Here is a 20,654-nt window from a genome sequence, read left to right as displayed (position 1 = left end):
AAATCCCCTGAAATGTGGCTGCATACTTATGTCTGTGCACAGCGGAAAGGATTAACAGTGTTCAATGTACGTAAGATACGACTTCTCTCTGCATGTTCAAACGACACATAGATACACAATGTGGCCCAGTTACAATTACGCATTAAAATCCATCTCGCAAAATGTCAGGGTCTGCACTCGGTCACTAAATCGTCAGCATTTACAGCTCGAAATGAGATTTAAAAAAGACCCACGTCATTCGATAATGGGTCTTATGCCATATGAGCCGATCATAGAGCCCTATAGCCCATCCAGCCTGCGCATCTCTCAGCCGGATCAGGAGAAACATAATGACACCATTAAACCTCGAGTGAGTGTATAGCGGACAGCATAGCCTCCGACCAGACAACGCAAACGCACAGGCTGGGCTTGAGCTACGCTGGCCGAAACGCCATTACAGACATTTTCTCATAACGCGGCTTTGAAAGCGTGATATGAATGTTTCGAAAGAAAACTGCGTGTTAAATATTAGCATTCGATATATTTCGATAGTGAAAAAAATACACTTATAAAAAGCCGTGTGAAGACACATATGAAGTGAAGTCCCGTATTATAATTTGTATCGTGTAACACTAATATAAGGTTTGATTATAATAACACACATTTCACACGGCGAATATGCGACTAACAAGTGAAAACATACACACATTAGTTTAACTTTTGTTTTCAATGTAATTATTTAGAAACTTAAATTTCAACCTTTATTTCAAAGTCAGCATTTTTGCCGAATATCTTTTGTACAGATATTTCTTGTTGTATTTAGTTGTTTTGTTTATATTCAATTTTAACGAGTATAAAACATGTTTGACCTAGTCTATAGTATGCCTGTAGTTATTGGCGAACTCATATTCAATGTTTATAAATTAGGAACTGTGAATATAATCAAGTTATCGACGAGGTTACGCAACATACGCGTGATAGTGTATCGGACTCTTGATAACTCACTATACTTGTTGATCAGCAGTATTTTTACTTGCCTTATCTATTAACAGCCTCTGGTCATGAATGACCTGTGCTGAGCAAAAAATACCAAGTGATTAAAACGCAGCAAATAGTGGACGATTTTAATCATTCATAAACATTCTCTTTCGCGACATGGATAATTCAAACATTGTTTATTGATTATTTTTTTATATATGCTCTGTTTCAAATATTCTATTTAACACGATATTCACATTATGTTTCCATCTGTGAATCAGTATAGTTTAAGTACTCAAACCTCTGGCATAAAAAAACACAAATCTTTCTCGGCGGGAGGCGGCAGTTATCAGGTTTATCTTAGCTAAGAAAACTGGCTTGAATCGCTTGGTATTAACCTTAGCTGTTCGCAAGCGAACAACTACAAACATAACGTCATGTTTTGAACGAAGGCAAATCCCATAACAAAACATTGTATTGAAGAGCATTATAATAAGAAAAATGCATTGAAGATATACAAATGTATATCATGTGAACGATAATAAAGAACTTTACACGTTTCAAACATCGCTGTTTTTTCATGTTTTAACCTTGAACTTTCCTGTTGATGTAACCCGCTTTGCGCACATTTCGGGCTGGAATCTCCAGTCTTAAACCATAACAGTGATTTCTCAGTGGACATCAATAATTCGTCTTCACATAGGTCTACACACTAGTATGCGAGTGGCGTAAAACCATGTCGTAAACTTTATCAATGTGTGTTAATTTACTTGTACAGCTCCTTGATTTAGTATACGGTAACCTTCAGTCTCTCACACGTACATGACGGCTGTACATCCCTCTGTTACAAGAACGCTTTCAGTCTTTGATTTACTATCGCGCGACTGTATAAAGAACTGCGTCTAGAAACGCTGTTCAGTCCCTGTCTTACCCGTAAGATACAATTGCAAATGCAGCTGTGTCTAAGAGCGCTTTTAGTCCGTGACTTACCAGTGCGTGGACGGTACATTCTGTATCGGGTTACATTTAAATCCATTACTTACACTAGAAAGAGAGCTCTTCATGCTTCTGTGTCTAGAGGCGCTTCCCTGAGTAACTAGTAGGTGAGCGCTTCAAACATCAGTCTAACCTGAGAGTGCCGATTGTCCAAGCTGCTGTGTCCAAGAACGCTTTCAGTCTGTGACATCGCTGGATCGATGCCTCGTTCTGCCATTTTCGGTCGGCTAAGTGAGCATATTTGTATTGGAACAATTTGAATATAGAGAATAATAGGTTAGTGTTGATATGACAAACCTTAGATGACGACCTTTAAAATGATTTTCGGACTGGTGTCGTGTAATAGCCCTTGCCAATATAATATATATATAATACATTTGATTACATTTGCCTTAGCGTTCGATCTCGCGGTCTTTTTCAGCGGCGTTTTTTTGTGAAGCATATCATGTTTAGCGGAAAAGACGTTATATTTTTGAACGTTACATTGCGCGCAAATTGTATTTCTCTTTTGTGTTCAGTCCATATGGTTTGCACGTCCTCAGTTTGCGCTTCCAAAGTTTTTCAATGGTCTTCCGGTACTCGTCGTTTCCATTTAATTGTTTGAGCCCCATGACCCGGAAGTCAAGTAACCATAGGCATGCAAATACTCTTTGTATAAACACTTTTACATTTAATACGCAACTTCACGTAATATTGTATAGATTGTAATACTTCATGTATACGATTGCATTTTAATAAAAACCAAAATACGTATACATGAATATAGTAGACATAATGAATACAAACATTTATAAGAAATACGAAAATATACTTATTACTATTTGTATTATTGTTGTAAGAACCAAGCTAAAAGTTGACAACATCTCCAGTTTAAAGCGAACACAACTAATTTCAATTAGAATTCCCCTTTAAGTTCAGGATAGTGGTTTTCATCCGACCGATAGACGACTTGTGTATTGTGTTTAATACAGTAAAAACCTTAAGAACAAATATTTGTTTACAATAAAGTGACATAAATATATGTTGTGTTATTTTATTTTTGGAATGTTATAATTTCCTCATTAAGACGTAAATATAACAAACATTTCTATTACTATAAATACATCAGTATATATTAATACATCATTAAAAATAAATGTTGTACTTATATGTTTTACGTTATGTGTTTGAAGATTTTATGTTTTTCTTGTTCAAGATTTTTTTAAACAAGACATTGAGTTGGTTTACGTTCATTTGTAACACAACACTTGTAAGTTAATTTTGCTATATGATTTGGTTGATTAAAATTGAAAAGCCTTTTAAGGCCATAAATAATATGAGTTGTTCTCTGGCAAATTGGGCTAAATGCATATGTTAAAATGTTCGTCTCAAATAAGCCTGTGCAGGCCGCACAGGCTTATAAAGGACGACACTTTCCGATGTAATGTTATGTTTAATGTAAAAGAAGTATTCAATTAGCTAAAATACAATTTATACGAAAAGTCTCATCCCTGATCAGCCTGTGTGGACAGCGCAGGCTAATTTGGGATGACACTTTAAGAACACGTATTAAGTCTATTTTTCTCCGGAGCTAGGCTCTAATGTTTCTGATCGCTATCGAGCATTGGATGGGTATGTTGGTTTTGATATGAATCTTATGAATCTTTGCCTAGTTTTAGTCTGATTTTTAGTGAATAATTAAAATTAATTCCAAATAACATCAGTATAGTAATATGAAAGGGTTATTGATATTGACTCATGTTTTTGATATTTTTTAAATCTCATGGTTTTCGTATTATCCTTTTTGGGAAGAGACTAGTTCGGTTACTCATTGTTTTATAAATATGTGTGTGTTCAGTAGACATTGTTGCAAGAAATATATAAAGTAATAATTGTATATGGGTTGCACTTTCTAAAATTGATGAAAATGTATGAAATGTTACACTTGTTTGCGTTTCTTTTTATCAAGTTTTTTGCTATAAAATGTTTTATTGAAGATATCACATGAAACACTTTGTCGCAAATACAACTTTATAACAATTGTCATAACAATATCCACACACGAAAATAAACAAGTAATTATTGAATACTACCTTTCATGCATATAAGCTGGTACTTTCATTTTTCTCGAATCGTTGTCAGACATCTTCGACTTAATGTAAAATGTGTCTATATTTCAAACATCAGTTCGGTTGCCTCATTGTTCTTTTTATTTTTAGAGTTGTCAAACGTTTTGTAAACATTTATACAAATCTATGTGAGCAAATACAATCAAGAAATCTTCCTCAAGTACATGCTTTTTGAAACATTCATTTGCCTCAGTGCATGGAGACAGCAACGAAATACGTATAAACTAGAATCTTAACTAAACAATTATATAACCACTTGAAAAGTCAATTGTTAAATGTGAAGCTAAGGATCATAATAGTAGACACTCCATCGTTCTGATGGTGAGCCTTATTCTGTGAAACAAGGCAAACTGCATGTGCGTGAAGTTACGTCATAATTTGTTCTATAAAGACTAATCAGGGTCCAGGGACGACACTTTCCATGTAAACTAGATTTTTAGTTCGAATAAATGTAAACGAACGATTCTATAAAAGCGGAACGTGTCGTCCCTGATAAGCCTGAGCGGCCTGCATAGGTTAATCTACGAGGAAACTTAGCGCACAATAATGAAAGTCAGTTTTCCCCATAACAGAAGCTTGAGATTAATAAATCCCTCCCAAATCAGACGACATTAACATAATAGCCTATTCAGTCCTAAGAGGCTTATAAGGGAATAAACTTTCCGAATAAACTGGAGCGTTTCCAAGAATTTTATTAAACAAAAAATACGATACAAGCGATACGTGTCGTCTCTGATTAGCCTGTGCGGACTGCACTGGCTAATCTGGGATGATGCATTACGTAGACGCATAACCCACGTGTTCCAGAGTAAGGCTCATATGCAAACAAACGACATATTTACAGCAAACAGACGACATATTAACATACAGGCAACTGTTCCATAGTTATCATTTTACTAATAACCTAGCGCATTTGTCTCATGTTTATAAACTGCAAACATGATTTTCAATTTTGCCGATTGAAAAAAACTATCGCAATTAAATCAAGGAAAACATGCAACACTTGGGATTCGGATAAAACATCAGAGTGTTAACAAAGAAACTGACGCCTTTGAATGGATCATTCATTGTTCGACGGTTCGTATAACTATTTACATCCTGGAGAACCCTCTCGGTTATTAACAAGCGGTTGAAGTGTGCATACATGTCTTTGTAATGAACCAATATAAAAACCATCTCCAAAACATCAGCCTTATGTCTGAAGGTTACATTTTAAAAAGGGGTATTTTAACAAGACAATAAAATAATTATGTTCGATTTTTTACACATTAAAAATAGCTAGTTGTTATATCCAATGTTAACACTATACTGTTCTTATTGAAATCAATGAAACACACACTTCCTAACATAGTAATATTGATGTAGATGAAATGTACACAGTTTGAGGACAAAACTTCAATCCAAAATGGCTTTCAGTCAGCCGCTCTGAATGCTGTCAAAGCAAATATGATTTCAATTACATTTACTTCTAAAATGGGTTTAAAGTTTCGCGGAAATCTTAGATTGCCGCTTTTTTAATGCATACGTGTTATTCGGAAACATGAATATAATAGAAATGGACAATATTAATAATTGTTTAGGTAAATTAAAGTTGTAGTACACACTGAAATTGAAAGACGAATAATTTACTTTAAGTTAACATTGCAAATGGAATCATAAATCTCCAGACAAAATTCACACAGACAATGTAAGAATGCATTTGCTAGCCAATGGTATTAGGCCGTGCAAAATTGATAGCTTATAACGAGATAAACGAAGCATTGGACCACAGTGATACAATTGTGTAAACAGTAATATGCAAGTACATATTGTCATAGAGAGTGAAATAGGGACGGGGAACCTCACACATTGATGTTTTATTACAAAAGTTACTAATATATAAAAGTCAGTCAATAGCGTATACTTAGAAACATCTAGTGGTTATTGTTTTTGTGTATTTCTTAGTATTATAACAATAGACGCAGCTCTTTAATTATAAATGGTTACTCATGTGACAAGAGAACAATACTTTTTTCAAGAATATAGTCACATGATGCCATTGTTTTGTTAAGTATGTGTTAAGTATGTGTTCAAGACATCAATTTGTTCCGCTTGAACCTTATTGTAAAGCAAAATTTAACGAATCGACCTAGTGATTTACAAATCTGACTGGATACGGACGGTTCATGAGAAACTACTGTTAGAGTTTATTTGTTGTGTTGCACAATAAACAGATCAATGTTAGTCTTAGGGCTTACATTGAACAGAAATGTATCGTTACTGAATCTAACAATCACTACTATAAGTGTCAGGTTCATATACTTATATATTGACGATTTGACGAAAAAAAATAAATCTGTTCTTACATTACTCGATCTGGACTTGTTTGATTGTAAAATGTAAGAACAATCTTCTTGTAAATTGTTCAATTCTTTAAAGACATGTTATCACCGTGTTATCATCTTCAAAAAGTCAACAGCATATCTATAATGTTATAAACTTGTGCAGCCATTAAATTCAGTAAATCAATATTCAGTTCATGCAGATCAAGGAGAGAACAATCCTCATGCAAATTTTTCTAAGAAAATGAACTATTGATGTACCATCTTTCTTAAGTGTTGCTCACTTGCGACAAGCCTGTTTTATTGATACATGAACGTAATTAATTGAACGTGGCATGAAGACATAAGAAATTAAATTATACATATTCTACGAAGGGAGTTAAAATAATAAGAAAAACGAGGTTTATGATGGCCCTTAAGCGTGCACTTTAGTTCATTGACACTCATTGTTGAAGACTTGACCTGATAGAGCGTTAGAACTGTGTACCACGCAATAGAATGGACTTAAATAAACAATAAATGTGTCAATTGAGGCCCCCACATACCACTTTTGTTTCAAAATATGTTTATGTCAAACAAGCACTGCCTTTGGGTAAGGTCGACTTTTAACTTTTAAGTTTGATTGACATTTGAGGTAACGAGAAAGGTAACACACAATTAACACAGTTTCACCATGGTTAACATTTGACAGACGAATGAATAAGTTACAGCTTTGACAAGCTGTTTATGGCGAATTTCGACATTTAAAATGCAAGTTTGACCCTGACGTCTGCGGTAAGGTGACAGGTTATAAACACGTTATACCGTGACAATTACGTTTAATAACCAAGTTATAGCCACAACAAGCTATTTGAAAGCCAACTTTGACCTTTGAAATATTACCTTGACAGTTCAAATATGTAGAGGAGTGTAACACTTGACACTTCACTGTATGAGTTTGTAAGGTTATTATTGAGACAGGAATTTAACAGCTGCTGTATGACCAAATTTAATGTTAGACCCTTACGTCTGACCTTTACCTTTAGGTATTATTGCACGCGAAGTTGTTCTTCTCTTGTATGTCAGTTACCTGACATTACACCACAGGAAGCAAAGCGCCGGACGACAGTTGATCGCATTAGCTCACCATTAGAACCTCAACTTAAGTTAAATTAAAAAAAAATCACATACATGAAACATATGTCGTATGAGATGAAAATACCATAGGCGAAATTCAGGACCGCAGGTAAATCTGTAAGTAAATAAGAAATGGTTTAATTGTATAAACATGGGGAATAGTATACCACAAGATTCAATTTCAAATTAAGTTATAGTTCTTATTTCAAAAAAGCAAAACTCATGTTTCAGATGCCACTACTGATGTATGCACCACATACATACATAGGACAAGAACATAGTATGTACTTCAATGTTCAGCAAATTGTACTGTTTGCATTAAATTCATGGAGGGCAATTATTTCCTTGTTAATATCATTTACCAAGCCAGATCCTGAATTATCACGCTATATTGATAGTAGCAATTTATCTTAATAATGTGTTCGAATGTCTATATTCTACCCATGTCAACTATATTATATTCTTCTTTTTGTACTATGGGGACTCTTACGTTCATCATTCCACCCGTAAAAAATACCCCCGTTTGACCTGGAATGAGAGCAAATGATGTAACAATTGTTCTCATCTCTACATTGCATGTATCTGATATTCTCCTCAATCTTGCGTGTCTTGCATACTAATTCACTACTACATTTATATGGTATTGTGAAAAGCCCAACAACACAGCCTACTACGACATGTTTTGAGAATATATTAGTGTCAGTTGGACCAACAAATTTGGGAATATAAACCGTGCAAAAAGATTGTTATCATCATTTATAGGGATTTTGGTCGCCATGGTGTAATGGATAAGGTGTCTGCCAAGCGACCGGTTGGTCATGGGTTAGATTCCCCCCCAATATACCTCAAGTGTTGGTTCAAGGTCCAGGAAACGGACTCGAGAGCGTTACAATAAGCCTTAGGCTCTCGGTCCAATCGAGCTAAAATATATAGGTTTAAACTAAAGGGATTGCGGAGTAGGTCGGGAAGGATTTAGTTCAAAATACTCATAAGCATGTCGCTTCCTAACTAAACTTGCATTGTTCAATAAATATCTGTTGTAACTTACTAGACATGTAACAATATAGAAGTCAATTGCAGCAGAATTGACGCAGTGTTTCATTAAACTATGTTTTGTATTGCGAAACCGTTCATATTAATGACCACATTATTGTTGTCATTTATTTTCTTATATGCATTTATTAAATGTAAGAATTTCTCTCATTGCATATAAATAAGTGAAACTCCAGCTGCTGGAGCAGTATTGCATTCTTATTATATATAATTTGTTGGTGCGCAATGTCAAACGTCGGTGTTTTGTTGTTAGGTGGTGTCCGGCAAACGATTTCCACACAATCCTAGTGTTAAGCTTTGGAATCTATAGCCTATACAAAAATGCATTTAAACGCGTTCGTAATCTCAAAATCAGAGTGTATAGCAAAACAAAAGAATCGGACGCACAAACGTTAAAACCCATTCTAATAAAAATCACTCCCTGATATCTCGCCATATAAAACCATGAATTGACTTAATAAAAGCGACGACCGGCTAATCACTCACCTGGTTTCAGTCAGAGCAGCTAAATTATCGTCGTTGGTTTTGTAAGCATTAGTCTTAAAGAATTGGCATTTATGAATCATGAGTAAAAAGCTGAGAGATAGACCGTACAACGTGAAGCGTTTTGCTTATTAAATATGTGAATGAGGTTAACGGACGTGCGACTAAAATTGAAAAAAAAGTATTTTAACGCAAAATTATGGATTAAATGAACACATTCATATTAAATAAATATGAATTATTATATTTAATTAGTCAAATTATTCCAACACTTTGAACCTAATACCACAAGTTCGGTTATAAAATTGGATTGTCTGCAAGTAATAAGTTCATATCCGTTAAAAAAAATCAACAGTAGAATTAAGTAAGTGTCAATTTAAATGGTCATGTTCGTTTATATTTTAGGGCGATCGACCAGTGTGAAGACCGGGAACAACCTCTGATACAGCACAGATAAACACGGTCCATTTATCAAGGTAACTATAGTTTTAATGACTCTTTATTTGTATTGTTATTCTAAATGTTATATAATAAAGTTATAAAGTCATATTTGGACAATTACACATATAATAACAAAGTTCAGTAGTGGAAGGAGATGATGAGTTTGATAACAGCTCAACGGATTTATTGCTGGTCTAAAAATGTAATACAACTTGCATGTTATAAATAATTTCTTTGTACGGAAAGTCAAGGAATACACCTTGTCCGTAGTATCGCGATTTTCCCTTACACGATCATGTGGGCGTGCGGCTTAGTTTCCCTCTTACTGAGTCTCTTAAATAAATAAATAATATACACATTTTCTGCTGCTAAATTTTGTCAGATGTGTTCACTGTACATGACAACAACATAGGCAGGTTGATCAGGAAATTGTTGTATCGAGAAAGCCAATCAGAAGTATATCAGAAGCTACTGGCCCGTATGGTAGAAGGTTCAACTTAGTACTTGTCAAAGATGTATGTATGGTTTTGTGCATGTTACTGTTGTGCGTTTTTTACCTACAAAGAAATGTATAATTGCGCTGCATTGGACTATATTGCTTTGAGTTTGAAAGGCAAATCTTGTTAATATTGTTACAGTATGTTCAATTTTTAATAATTAGGTTATTTTTCAAACCACTGATTCTTAACCACGCCAGTTTTTACATATCTCTTCTGTTGCACCGTATATTCCTTTATGTTGTTTGAAGTATAACATTCAGGTGTTTGTACATGACATGACGATTAAAGCACGATGGAACTGTTGTTAAACATGAAATATAGTTTACTTAGCGAGTAGCTTGTTCGTACACATTGTATAAGCCGAATTTCTGTGTATTATTGAATCCCTTTCTTTCAAAGCATCAACACACACACACACACATATATATATATATATATATATATATATATATATATATATATATATATATATATATATATATATATATATATATATATATATATATATATATATCTGATATAATAAACCCAAACCACTGTTTTGACCCTACCTAAGACGGTTTTCTATGTTTCCCTCTATTATCGTATAAACAGTTTACTTGAATTATCATGTCGCTTTGAATTGCATCATTCTAAACATGTAATGTCTATATGGTACAAGACAATATAGTGCAATTACAAAGTTCGATTAAATGGAATATTTATAATATTCACTGAAAACTAATACAAAATAGTTTCCTTTAAATTTTAATAGCATATATTAAATTATTAATTCAAACTTTGTTTAGTACTTTACCGAGCATGACTGACACATTGTTGAATTATTAATATATTTATTTAGATCATTTGGTTCAACATATGTCTTATACTGCGGCCAATCTCGGATTGTTTTCCGTCTTCATGGATTTTATCACAGCAAACCAAATTATTGTTACACAAGCTAGACGTTAACTAGTCATTACTAAATATTACTGAATAATAATGTTTTGGAATAATTATCATGTCGTCTGATAACACTGTATTGGTACACCAGGTAAACGTCCAGACGTATTAGAGCATAACGTAGTACCACGTTTTAAAACAAGCTGCATTAATTATGTATACATAGACATTTTTTACAAATTGTTTTCTAAAAATATTGTATCATAAATATTTAATATTTATGAATTACATACACATATTAAACGAATTGATTTAATATTAATAAGTCGGCTGAGGTTTTAATACACCAGGTAAACGTCCAGACGTATTAGATCATAACGTAGTACCACGTTTTAAAACAAGCTGCCTTAACTATGTATGCATATACATTGTTTACAAATTGTTTCCTAAACATATTGTATTATACATATTTAATATTTATGAATTACATAAACATATTAAACGAATTGATTTAATATTATTAAGTCGGCTAAATATGTTAGCGTGTCACGAAACAGAAACAGAAACGTAAACAACGGTTAGTAATGACAAGGCCCGTAGCCAGAGTTTTGAAAAGGTGTTTGCGAATTTTTTTGCCAGCGAAGGGGGGGGATGCGGGAGGGGATGTCCCCCTCCTGCAATCGGGGGCTTTGGAGGTCCATCCCCTAAAAGATTTTGATAATGAAACGTAAACTCCTGCATTCTGGTCATTTTTTAACTGTATTTAGAGACTAAAGTTATAGATCATTTTTTTATGATATTTCACTTTCATTGACCATACTCAGTGACTGATTGGCATTAATATGATACATGTATTCCCCACCACGTTTTCCAATAACCACCTATTTTGATCAGTCACTGATATACATCCTTTTATACGGTGTTTAACCCGACACAAGTATGAGCCCACTCACTTTGTTTACATATGCAACAACAAATTCATTGAATGTTTAATCAACAATAAGAACGGTATAAAATATCATTATTTATTTGAATATTAGAATCTAAGATAAAATTGGTATGTTTCACCATTCCAACATTCTACCATTTATAAATCTTGCAAATTAAATGGAAATATGTTACTTTTTGGTCAAAACGATTGTTTGTTTGCTACTATGGATAGTACCAGAGGCATAGCATTACTCTAAACTTGCTTATATTGTAATGTACAACAAACACTGATTAACAAAACTGGGTCTTCTCTAATCTGAACAATACTAAAAAGAAATCAAAATGGTACATCTGGCTACTTTTTTTTATACTATTTTTAACAAATTAGTAATCTTTTTTCTAAATAATTTTAGACACAAATAGCACTTAAAGCTTCATTAAGACCTTATAACCACAAACTACTGTCCCTATGGTCTCAACGTCCTTAGCAATATATTTCAGGACGTTGCAGAAAAAAAGATGTACTTATTTGCCCTTTATGCTCAAGATCCGTCACAGTTGATGAACATTTAACGTTGACGTCCACCTGATCATATGTTATAAGGTTTTAAATTCACTATAACAACTAAGAGTAGGACATTCCTAGTGTCAAGTTTGACATAATTAAAACATTGTGGAAAGTTATGTATGTTGAGCAGAACAGACGCCATTAAGTGTTGGTAAACTACAAAAAAGCTAAATTGCTTTGTAGAAATGACTTGTTTTCTTGTCATTCAACATCCAAATTATCCTGTCTTGACCATAACTGATATTTTTGTTGCTGGAAAACCCTTTAAGGATCCGAAAATGGTTGTACGAGGATATAACAAAAAGACAACGCGGTCTGTCGGAAATGCTGTGCGCAATGTGTAATTGTTATATCTCGTGGTATAATGCACAGTTATTAACAAGTTACTCATTAGTCTTCGGCAATAGTCGAAAGTTGTCCATTGATTTCAGTCATTTTCGGAAGCTGACATAACAATCCTTTACTACTCATCTTAAATGTATTTTCATTTTCATAAGATTATTTATTCATATAAATCAAATTGTTTGTCAAGCCATTTAGATAATTGTCGAAAAAGGTTATTGGACTGGGATTCAACCCACAATAAGTAGGCTCATCATTTTGTTATGGTATCTATTAAAGTTATAGCTTTAACAGACATTAGTAACGATGACAAAAGTTACAAAACTATCATTCAGTATCAAATATACATAAATACGTATCGATTTTATACGGATTAGAGTGCCAGGTTAATAAGTTTTCATTATACAGAAAACAAATATCCATTTATAACAAAGATTCCAATTCCATTTAACAAGGGCATGCTTTTTAGATCTTCTCAAATTTCTATGTCAAAACTTATGTTGATTTCAACAATTCTACGGTTAAAAATTGTAATTAAAAATCATAAGCTATCTTAAAAATGACTTAATCGAGATCTGAATTATATGGTGATCTGTCGGATGCATATTGAATACATTATTTTAACGCTTGAAAACGAAGACTCACTGGGTTCCTGGAAAATTAAATAACCGTTTTTGCGTCAAATACAGTTGGTTGCCACATATAGTACAATTTTTCAACTCGTCAAAAAAGATTCGGTGAGAACGCACCCAACGGTCCCCCCCCCTGGCTACGGGTATGTTAAATGTCATTGACAATTACATTTACAAAATCGTTAAATCAAATAAACGTTTTTGATTGAATTTACAAACACAATTAAGTTATAATCCAAACATAAAACATTCTGTATAACATATGTGTTTCATGATAAATGTCCATACCATAATGCGGCTCAAATAAATGCCGCTAAATTGTTTAATTAATAAAGCGAACAATAGCCGCATGGATTAAGTTTAGGCGGAAAGTGTCTTCCCTGATTTGCCTGTGTGGACTGCACAGGCTAATCTGGGAAGACACTTAACGTACATGCATTAAACACCCTTTTCACAGAGCACGGCCAAATAAAATATTCTTACTGGACATGCCCCTCTGAAATGCTGCACCAAGACGACTATCACAAGACCTGCGATCAGAATAACAGCCAACGCCAGAAGGGCCTTTATGTTTTGCCATCTTTTCCTCTCAGCTTCCTCACATCTTTCCTCGAGTGGATCTGAAAAAAGAAGTCACACAAAAAGGCTGTTTTTACAACTGAACAAATACTTAGGTTCATACAAATTTTTACTGTTATGCTCTAACGTTGCATGAACGTTCGCATATACATGTGTAGACAAAATAATTCAGGTCACTTAAGTTTGAATCATGATGCATAACCACATTGATTTCAATAAATTTGATATGTACCTCACATAAATAATTGGAAAAAGACATTTATACCGAGTCCTTGAGCTGCGCTCTGTGAAAATGGGTTTAAATGCATGTGCGTAAAGTGTCGTTCCCGATGAGCCTGTGCAGTCTGCACAGGCGAATCAGAGACGACACTTTCTGCCTTAACTGGATTTTTGCTAAGAAGAGTTTTTCTTTTAAGGAAATATATTATAAAAGCGGAAAGTGTCGTCCCTGATAAGCCTGTGTGGACTGCACAGGCTAATCTGGGATGACACTCTAGGCACATGCATTTAACCCCCTTAACACAGAGCATGGCAAAGTCCTTAAAAACAACTATTAATGCGTGAGCATGCTATAATACTTTTTAAGAAGGGTTTGCATTATTACAATTCATATTCAGATTTATACAAGTGGGCTTGTAATTGAGTTTCTTCCTCTAACGCAATAATTTGATAATTTTAGCTTGTAAAATAGGACCAGGTAAACAGCAAATGACAGTGTGGTAAATCCATTTCTATACAAAATACACAATAAGTAACAAAGTAAACTCAAGAGTTTAACTAAAGAGTTTAGAGTTTATATTTGGACCATGATTTACATTTCTATGTAAAATGTAAATCTTTAGTATATGGACTGAATATTGGGCATGAAGCACAGATATTACTCAAGAAACAGGTCTATTAATAGTTATTTATCATTTTTAAATAAAATAATAATACAAGTGAGACTTTGATGCCCAGATGGACATAACCCAGGCACGTCTCGATCATTGGACTTGAAATAGATGAGTTTGAAATCAACACTTCATGGTGATGAAATATTTTAAGTTTCACTTCATAAACAATATTATTTAATGCGGACAGACAGAAAAACCTACCGACTTATACAGAGTGACACAAATATACTCCCTGTCAAATCTCCTTTGCAGTGTTATGTAACCAAAAACAAACAATTGATAACAACACAACACAATTCACAATAATTTAAATACTCAACTCAACAAATATGTTTTTTCAAACATATGAAGGCCATACCATTTGTGATTGCTCTGTTCACGACATTTATACGTGATTAAAATGTGAGTTTAAGACTGCGCGGTCCGAACAGGCTCGGGACGACATTTTCCGCTATTAAGGTATTTTTCGTTTAAAGGAAGTATGTTATAAAATAAAATCAAGTTTAGGCGGAAAGCATCCCATATTAGCGTTTGCGGACTGCACAGGCTAATCTTAGACGACATTAAACACTCAAGCAGCAAACCCGGTTTTCCAAGAGCGCGGCTCATTAATTTTATTGAACTACAAAAAGTTCAAAATTGCTTAATTCTTCAAAGCACAGGCTAGGGCAATAATCAACTGTCCCCGCATGCTGTTCAAATGTTTGAGGATAAATGACTGACCCAGTTGCGTTAATTTTTTAAAGAGACCGAAATAATAAAGTTGCTGTCGTTTAATAAAGTGAAATGTGCTCTTTAACATAATTATGCATTGTATCTTGATGGAGCAGAATCGGACTCAATATCATCATCGTTCAGGGAAAACTGGGTTTAATGCATGTGCAAAACGAGTTGTTTCATATAAGCCCAGTTGTGTCAGAACGACGCTCATATTTGTACAACAATATACACTTGACATACTTCTGTTTTGAAGTGTTATAGTGTCTTGCTCATCAAGTTTGCACTGAAAATGTATCACTCGTATCATTGTTTCAATTATAAATAACGGAAGTATGCAATTGTGTTGTGGAAATGTTTTAATTACTCCTCAATATTCCTACAAAGGACATCTGAAACGCTCCTAAAATCTTTTTAGAATTGCTGATATCAACTAATAGTTGCGAATACATTCGAAATACATAATGACATCTCGTTTATAACAAATTATATTTATTTTATGGTATGTCCGTCCAATTTTTTATTTAGATGGGCTCAATGGCCTTGACAAGAACCATACTAGTCTTTCCACAAATGATATGTCTTCACATCAGTGAAACAATATGTAGATTATCAGATAATTATCAGATAATTAATATTAAAATCTTAGAAATTGGTAAGCGAAACTATATTTTGTTGCGCAATTAAAACAATATAGTTTATGTTCCTCACATAAAACCAATTATATGGCAAACATATGTTTACGCCAAAAATGCAACAAGTTATTTTTTTTTCTTCACTGGAACGTTATAAAAAATAATCTTCAAACGAGAATTATTTGAAACATAAACTTTACTTGTGAAATGGATCTCAGAAAACAGCCTTAACAAGAGTCAGTAACCTGTGCTAAATTGCGGCGTTCTTGAGTACAATTATGTACAGTGGTACTTCATACTAAGTGTGCTAGGCAAAAGAAACAATCCATCAACTTCATTCAACGGAAATGTTTGTGGGTAATGACTGTACTATCTTTCTGTCTCAAACGGTTGCTTCAAGTCTATAGTCATCCGTTTGCATGATGTAACGTGTGCGTTTAATGTTAGACCTTTGTTCTTCATGACGTTTTCTGTGTTTTGAATATGAGATACATTATATGTTCGATGTACATTTTGCGACGAATGTACATGTACCTATATTCTGCATGGTGTACATTGTGCTACGAATCTACGTAAAATATTCTGCATTATGTACATTGCACTACGAATCTAAGTCGTATAATCTGCGTGATCTATATTGTGCTACACATCTAAATCCTAGTCTACATGGTGAACATTGTGCTACAAATATAAGCCCTAGATTTAGCATTATGTATATTGTGCTACGAATCTATGTCCTATATTCTGCATGATGTCCATTTTGCCAAGAATCTAAGCCCGTCTTTTGTACATTGTGCTATGAATCTACGTATCATATGCTGCAAAATATAAATTGTGTTACGAGTATATTCCCTATTTTCTGCAAAATGTGTATTGTGCAAAGAATCTTAACCCTATATTATGCATGATGTACATTGTGCTACGAATCTAAACCCTATATTCTGCATGATGTAAATTTTACTACGAATCTAAACCCTATTTTCTACATGATTTACATTGTGCTACGAATCTAATCCCTATATTCTGCAAGATGTACATTGAGCTATGAGTCAAAACCCTGTATTCAGCATGATGATCATTGTGCTACAAATCTAAGCCCTTTATTCTACAAAATGTAAATTTTGCTACAAATCTAAGCCATATAATCAGTGCGATATAAATTGTGCTACTAATATAAGCTCTTTATTCTGCAAACTGTAAATAATGCCACGAATCTAAGCCCTATATAACGAATGATTACAGTAAGCTATGTATCTATGCCCTGAATTCTGCATAATGTAAATTTTGCTACGAATCAAAGTCCCATATTGTGCTCGATAAACATTGTGCTACGAAGTCCTATAAGTCTTCTAGGAACGGAAGGCCACGGTGCATGATTAGAAAGTGTTTTATATGCTAATAATATTCTACATTATAAAAGAACAGTTTTGTTCAAATACCAAAGTATTTGCCCACGGGATCTAAATCCAAGATGGCCGCCAAGATGGTCGAACACAAATCTAGACAACACCTTTTTTTTAACAAATGACACACACACATCGTATACATTTCCCCACGATTTTGCTAAGCTTTAATTGTTTTTTGTTAAATATTATACATGAAGTGAAAAAGGCCTTTATATAAATGAGAGATTGGTACAAACACATTATTTGTTTGCTTATGATAGTTTTCAATTTCTACATGACAATGGTTTAGATATAATTATCACCCTAACTTTATTTACATACAACTATGGGACGAAATAATATGATAATATAATAAGTCATGTGCATATGATAGATAATTGTGAAATATACAACACGGAAAGCGTGAATGACAAATATTAAGAAATAATGCCAGATGTGCATGTTGTTATGTTTTTAGATATATTAGCCTCTTTAGCTATGTTTATGTATGTGGATTTTGTTTTGGTACTTATAAGCCTTCACATTTGTTTTTAAACATTGTAAGGTTTAATTTTAATATGCTGAGGATGTTCTACAGTGTCTTGTTTGAGAGAAAATTTGTATTCCCATGACAAGTTTTGTTTCCTTAGGGTTTAAAATGGCCACCAAGAGGGCCGCCCAAAACCTAAACGGTTATATTACACTTATTCCGATTACCGTACGGTCCAATTATAAACCTTACAACTTTCAAAGCATTTCCTTGCCTTTCCGACATATCAATTTTCCGAACCTGGTATCATTTTAAAGATGGATCCGTCCTTTCCAAATAATTGCAATAAAAAACACACCGTTTCTCAACTTCTAAGATAGTAAATCGCTGTCGCATGCATCCACCGTAGAAAACATGGTTTCGGAAGCCTTCGCAGCAAAGTTAAAGTGCATGATTTTAAGTCTTAATCACAGCAGCTGATTTTTTGGCCTAATTATTGTTACGCATTATTTTTATGACAAAAACTGGTACCATTAAATCAGTACACTTTTCTTGAGGAAAACAAGTTTTTTTAATGAAATATCCACTTACGGCTTATTAAATCCTGTTTTTTCAAGAACATTATTATTTAAAGCTTCACTGACAACCAAAACACACAATTAAAGGAATGAATGGAATGATGCTGGGAAGCATAATTTGCATCTTTCAAGCAAATACAAGCCTAGTACCCAAAATTAACTATTAAAAAGGCGCCAATTGCTCTGTCAAGAGCTTACAGTGTAATGTGATTTGTGTTGCATATCCGGATAGTCTGTTTCGTAAATAAGTCAATTTAGCTACATCCCAGTCAGTGTTCTCTCTGAAAACCACTGGCGAAAGCTTACGTTGCAGCAAATATGCCAAGAGTCTTAAAGAAAAAAGGATGTTTGCTAAATAATTTCTATGCAAAGAACCACGCTAATGTCATGATGGAAAAGTCATTTTAATATGATTCCTCTGTAGTTCAGCGTTCATTCGTTCGACTACAAGGGGATGACTATCAGAATCCAATTTTCCAGCTTGATGAATTGATGACCTTTCAGGACGTTGATGAATCGTCCAAAAGCGCTGCGGCCGCGGTCCAGGACAAGGAGATGACTATCAGAATCCAATTTTCCAGCTTGATGAAGCGATGACCTTTCAGGACGTTGATGAATCGTCCAAAAGCGCTGCGGCCGCGGTCCAGGACAAGGAGTCGGATTGAGGAATACACAAACCCGGAGTCAGGAACGGTTCATCCAGACCTATAAACAAATACAATGTATAGGCTCCCAGAACTCGGAATTATTTCTAAGATTCGAGAGATAACTCTCTGAAGATAATTATCGATACTGCTCAATTCAGTAGAGGAATGTTTGCTTGACCCGCTTTAACGAAATCGAACTTTCAAAACAGGTCTGCTCTATCTATCCGAGCAAAATGCATGAGTTGAAAGGAGCACACACAAAATACAAAGATAATATCAAGGGATATATAAAATCACTTCCAAAACGTAATTTCAAGTATAATGTTATGCTTCAAAGTTAACTGTGGAACATACAGCACAGGCATAGTTTGACCTGAGTTCTGCTGGCAAGATCAAACCGAAGTTATATTTACACGAGAACTGTAAGCTTAAGATAACAATATCTAATGAAGCACTGCTGAAAGCATGCTTTGAAATTGTACTTGATCCAGATTACAAAAGGCTTCAGACCTCCACCCAAAAGTGTGAGACTGTCGATTACGCTTACAAGACCGAAAGACCAAGACAGTGACTTTCTCCCAGAAATGCACAGAAAAGGATATCTTCAGAAATAGGCACTATTTTCGAATGGATCACGTAGGGAAACAAAATGATTTAGTGTAAGGTAACCTAAAAATTACCGTGGTTTTTTTAAATGACAAAACAACATATACTGTCCACGATTTAGCTTCTTAATTTAAGAAATTGATAACATATTCTTCTTATAAAAACATTTTTGGTGAAATATGATATAATTAATGAAACTGAATGAATAAATATACGAAAATGCAAAGGACTTGTTTTAATGTGTTCTTATCAAGCACTTTAGATGTATTTATCATACAAATTACATGTATACACAACAACGAGACTAAGGAATATTATGATATATTATTTATGGTGAATCTGGTCCATAATTGTGATATAAATGACAAGAAAAGTGGGTGGCGTTTATGACCGATATGAAAAAAGCCGTATGTGCATGCATACATTATCGTATTTATATTAGACGTTCACAACTTGTTTTGATCATATAGAAGGATTTGTTTTATACTGATAAGTGCATGTACAGTGCATGCAGTAGGACTATTTATTTAAATACATCATAACAGTATTGTAAATGTAAACATATGAAACATTGATCATATTTTCACAATGGTAACTCATTTAAAGCTTTCACATTAAGCAAATTACACACACTGTTGAATGATCGTTTCTCAATTGTTCAATAAAAACATTGTTGTTTTAAAACAAAATGTGTAATCTTTACCGCCTATTATTTTTTTTGAAATGCGGTGATGCTACCTTTTCCCCCAAATTGTCTGTTGACCATATGTTCTCTGCAAAAAATAATCGTCAATA

At 33.9% G+C, this 20,654-nt stretch overlaps 1 protein-coding gene across 1 annotated transcript in view; it reads left to right on the top strand.

The window, feature by feature from the left end:
• The first annotated feature begins 244 nt into the window (after positions 1 to 244).
• LOC127851116 (uncharacterized) overlaps positions 245 to 20,654 on the top strand; it is a 33,005-nt gene continuing 12,595 nt past the window's right edge. The window contains exon 1 of the mRNA XM_052384675.1: positions 245 to 349. Coding sequence (XP_052240635.1) covers positions 245 to 349 — 105 coding nt within the window. The remainder of the gene's footprint in view (positions 350 to 20,654) is intronic.

Source organism: Dreissena polymorpha, chromosome 11 (genome assembly GCF_020536995.1).
Source record: "Dreissena polymorpha isolate Duluth1 chromosome 11, UMN_Dpol_1.0, whole genome shotgun sequence".
Lineage (NCBI taxonomy): Eukaryota > Metazoa > Mollusca > Bivalvia > Myida > Dreissenidae > Dreissena > Dreissena polymorpha.
The sequence above is the reverse complement of the archived record's forward strand: the minus strand, read 5'-3'. Positions and strand labels throughout refer to the sequence as shown.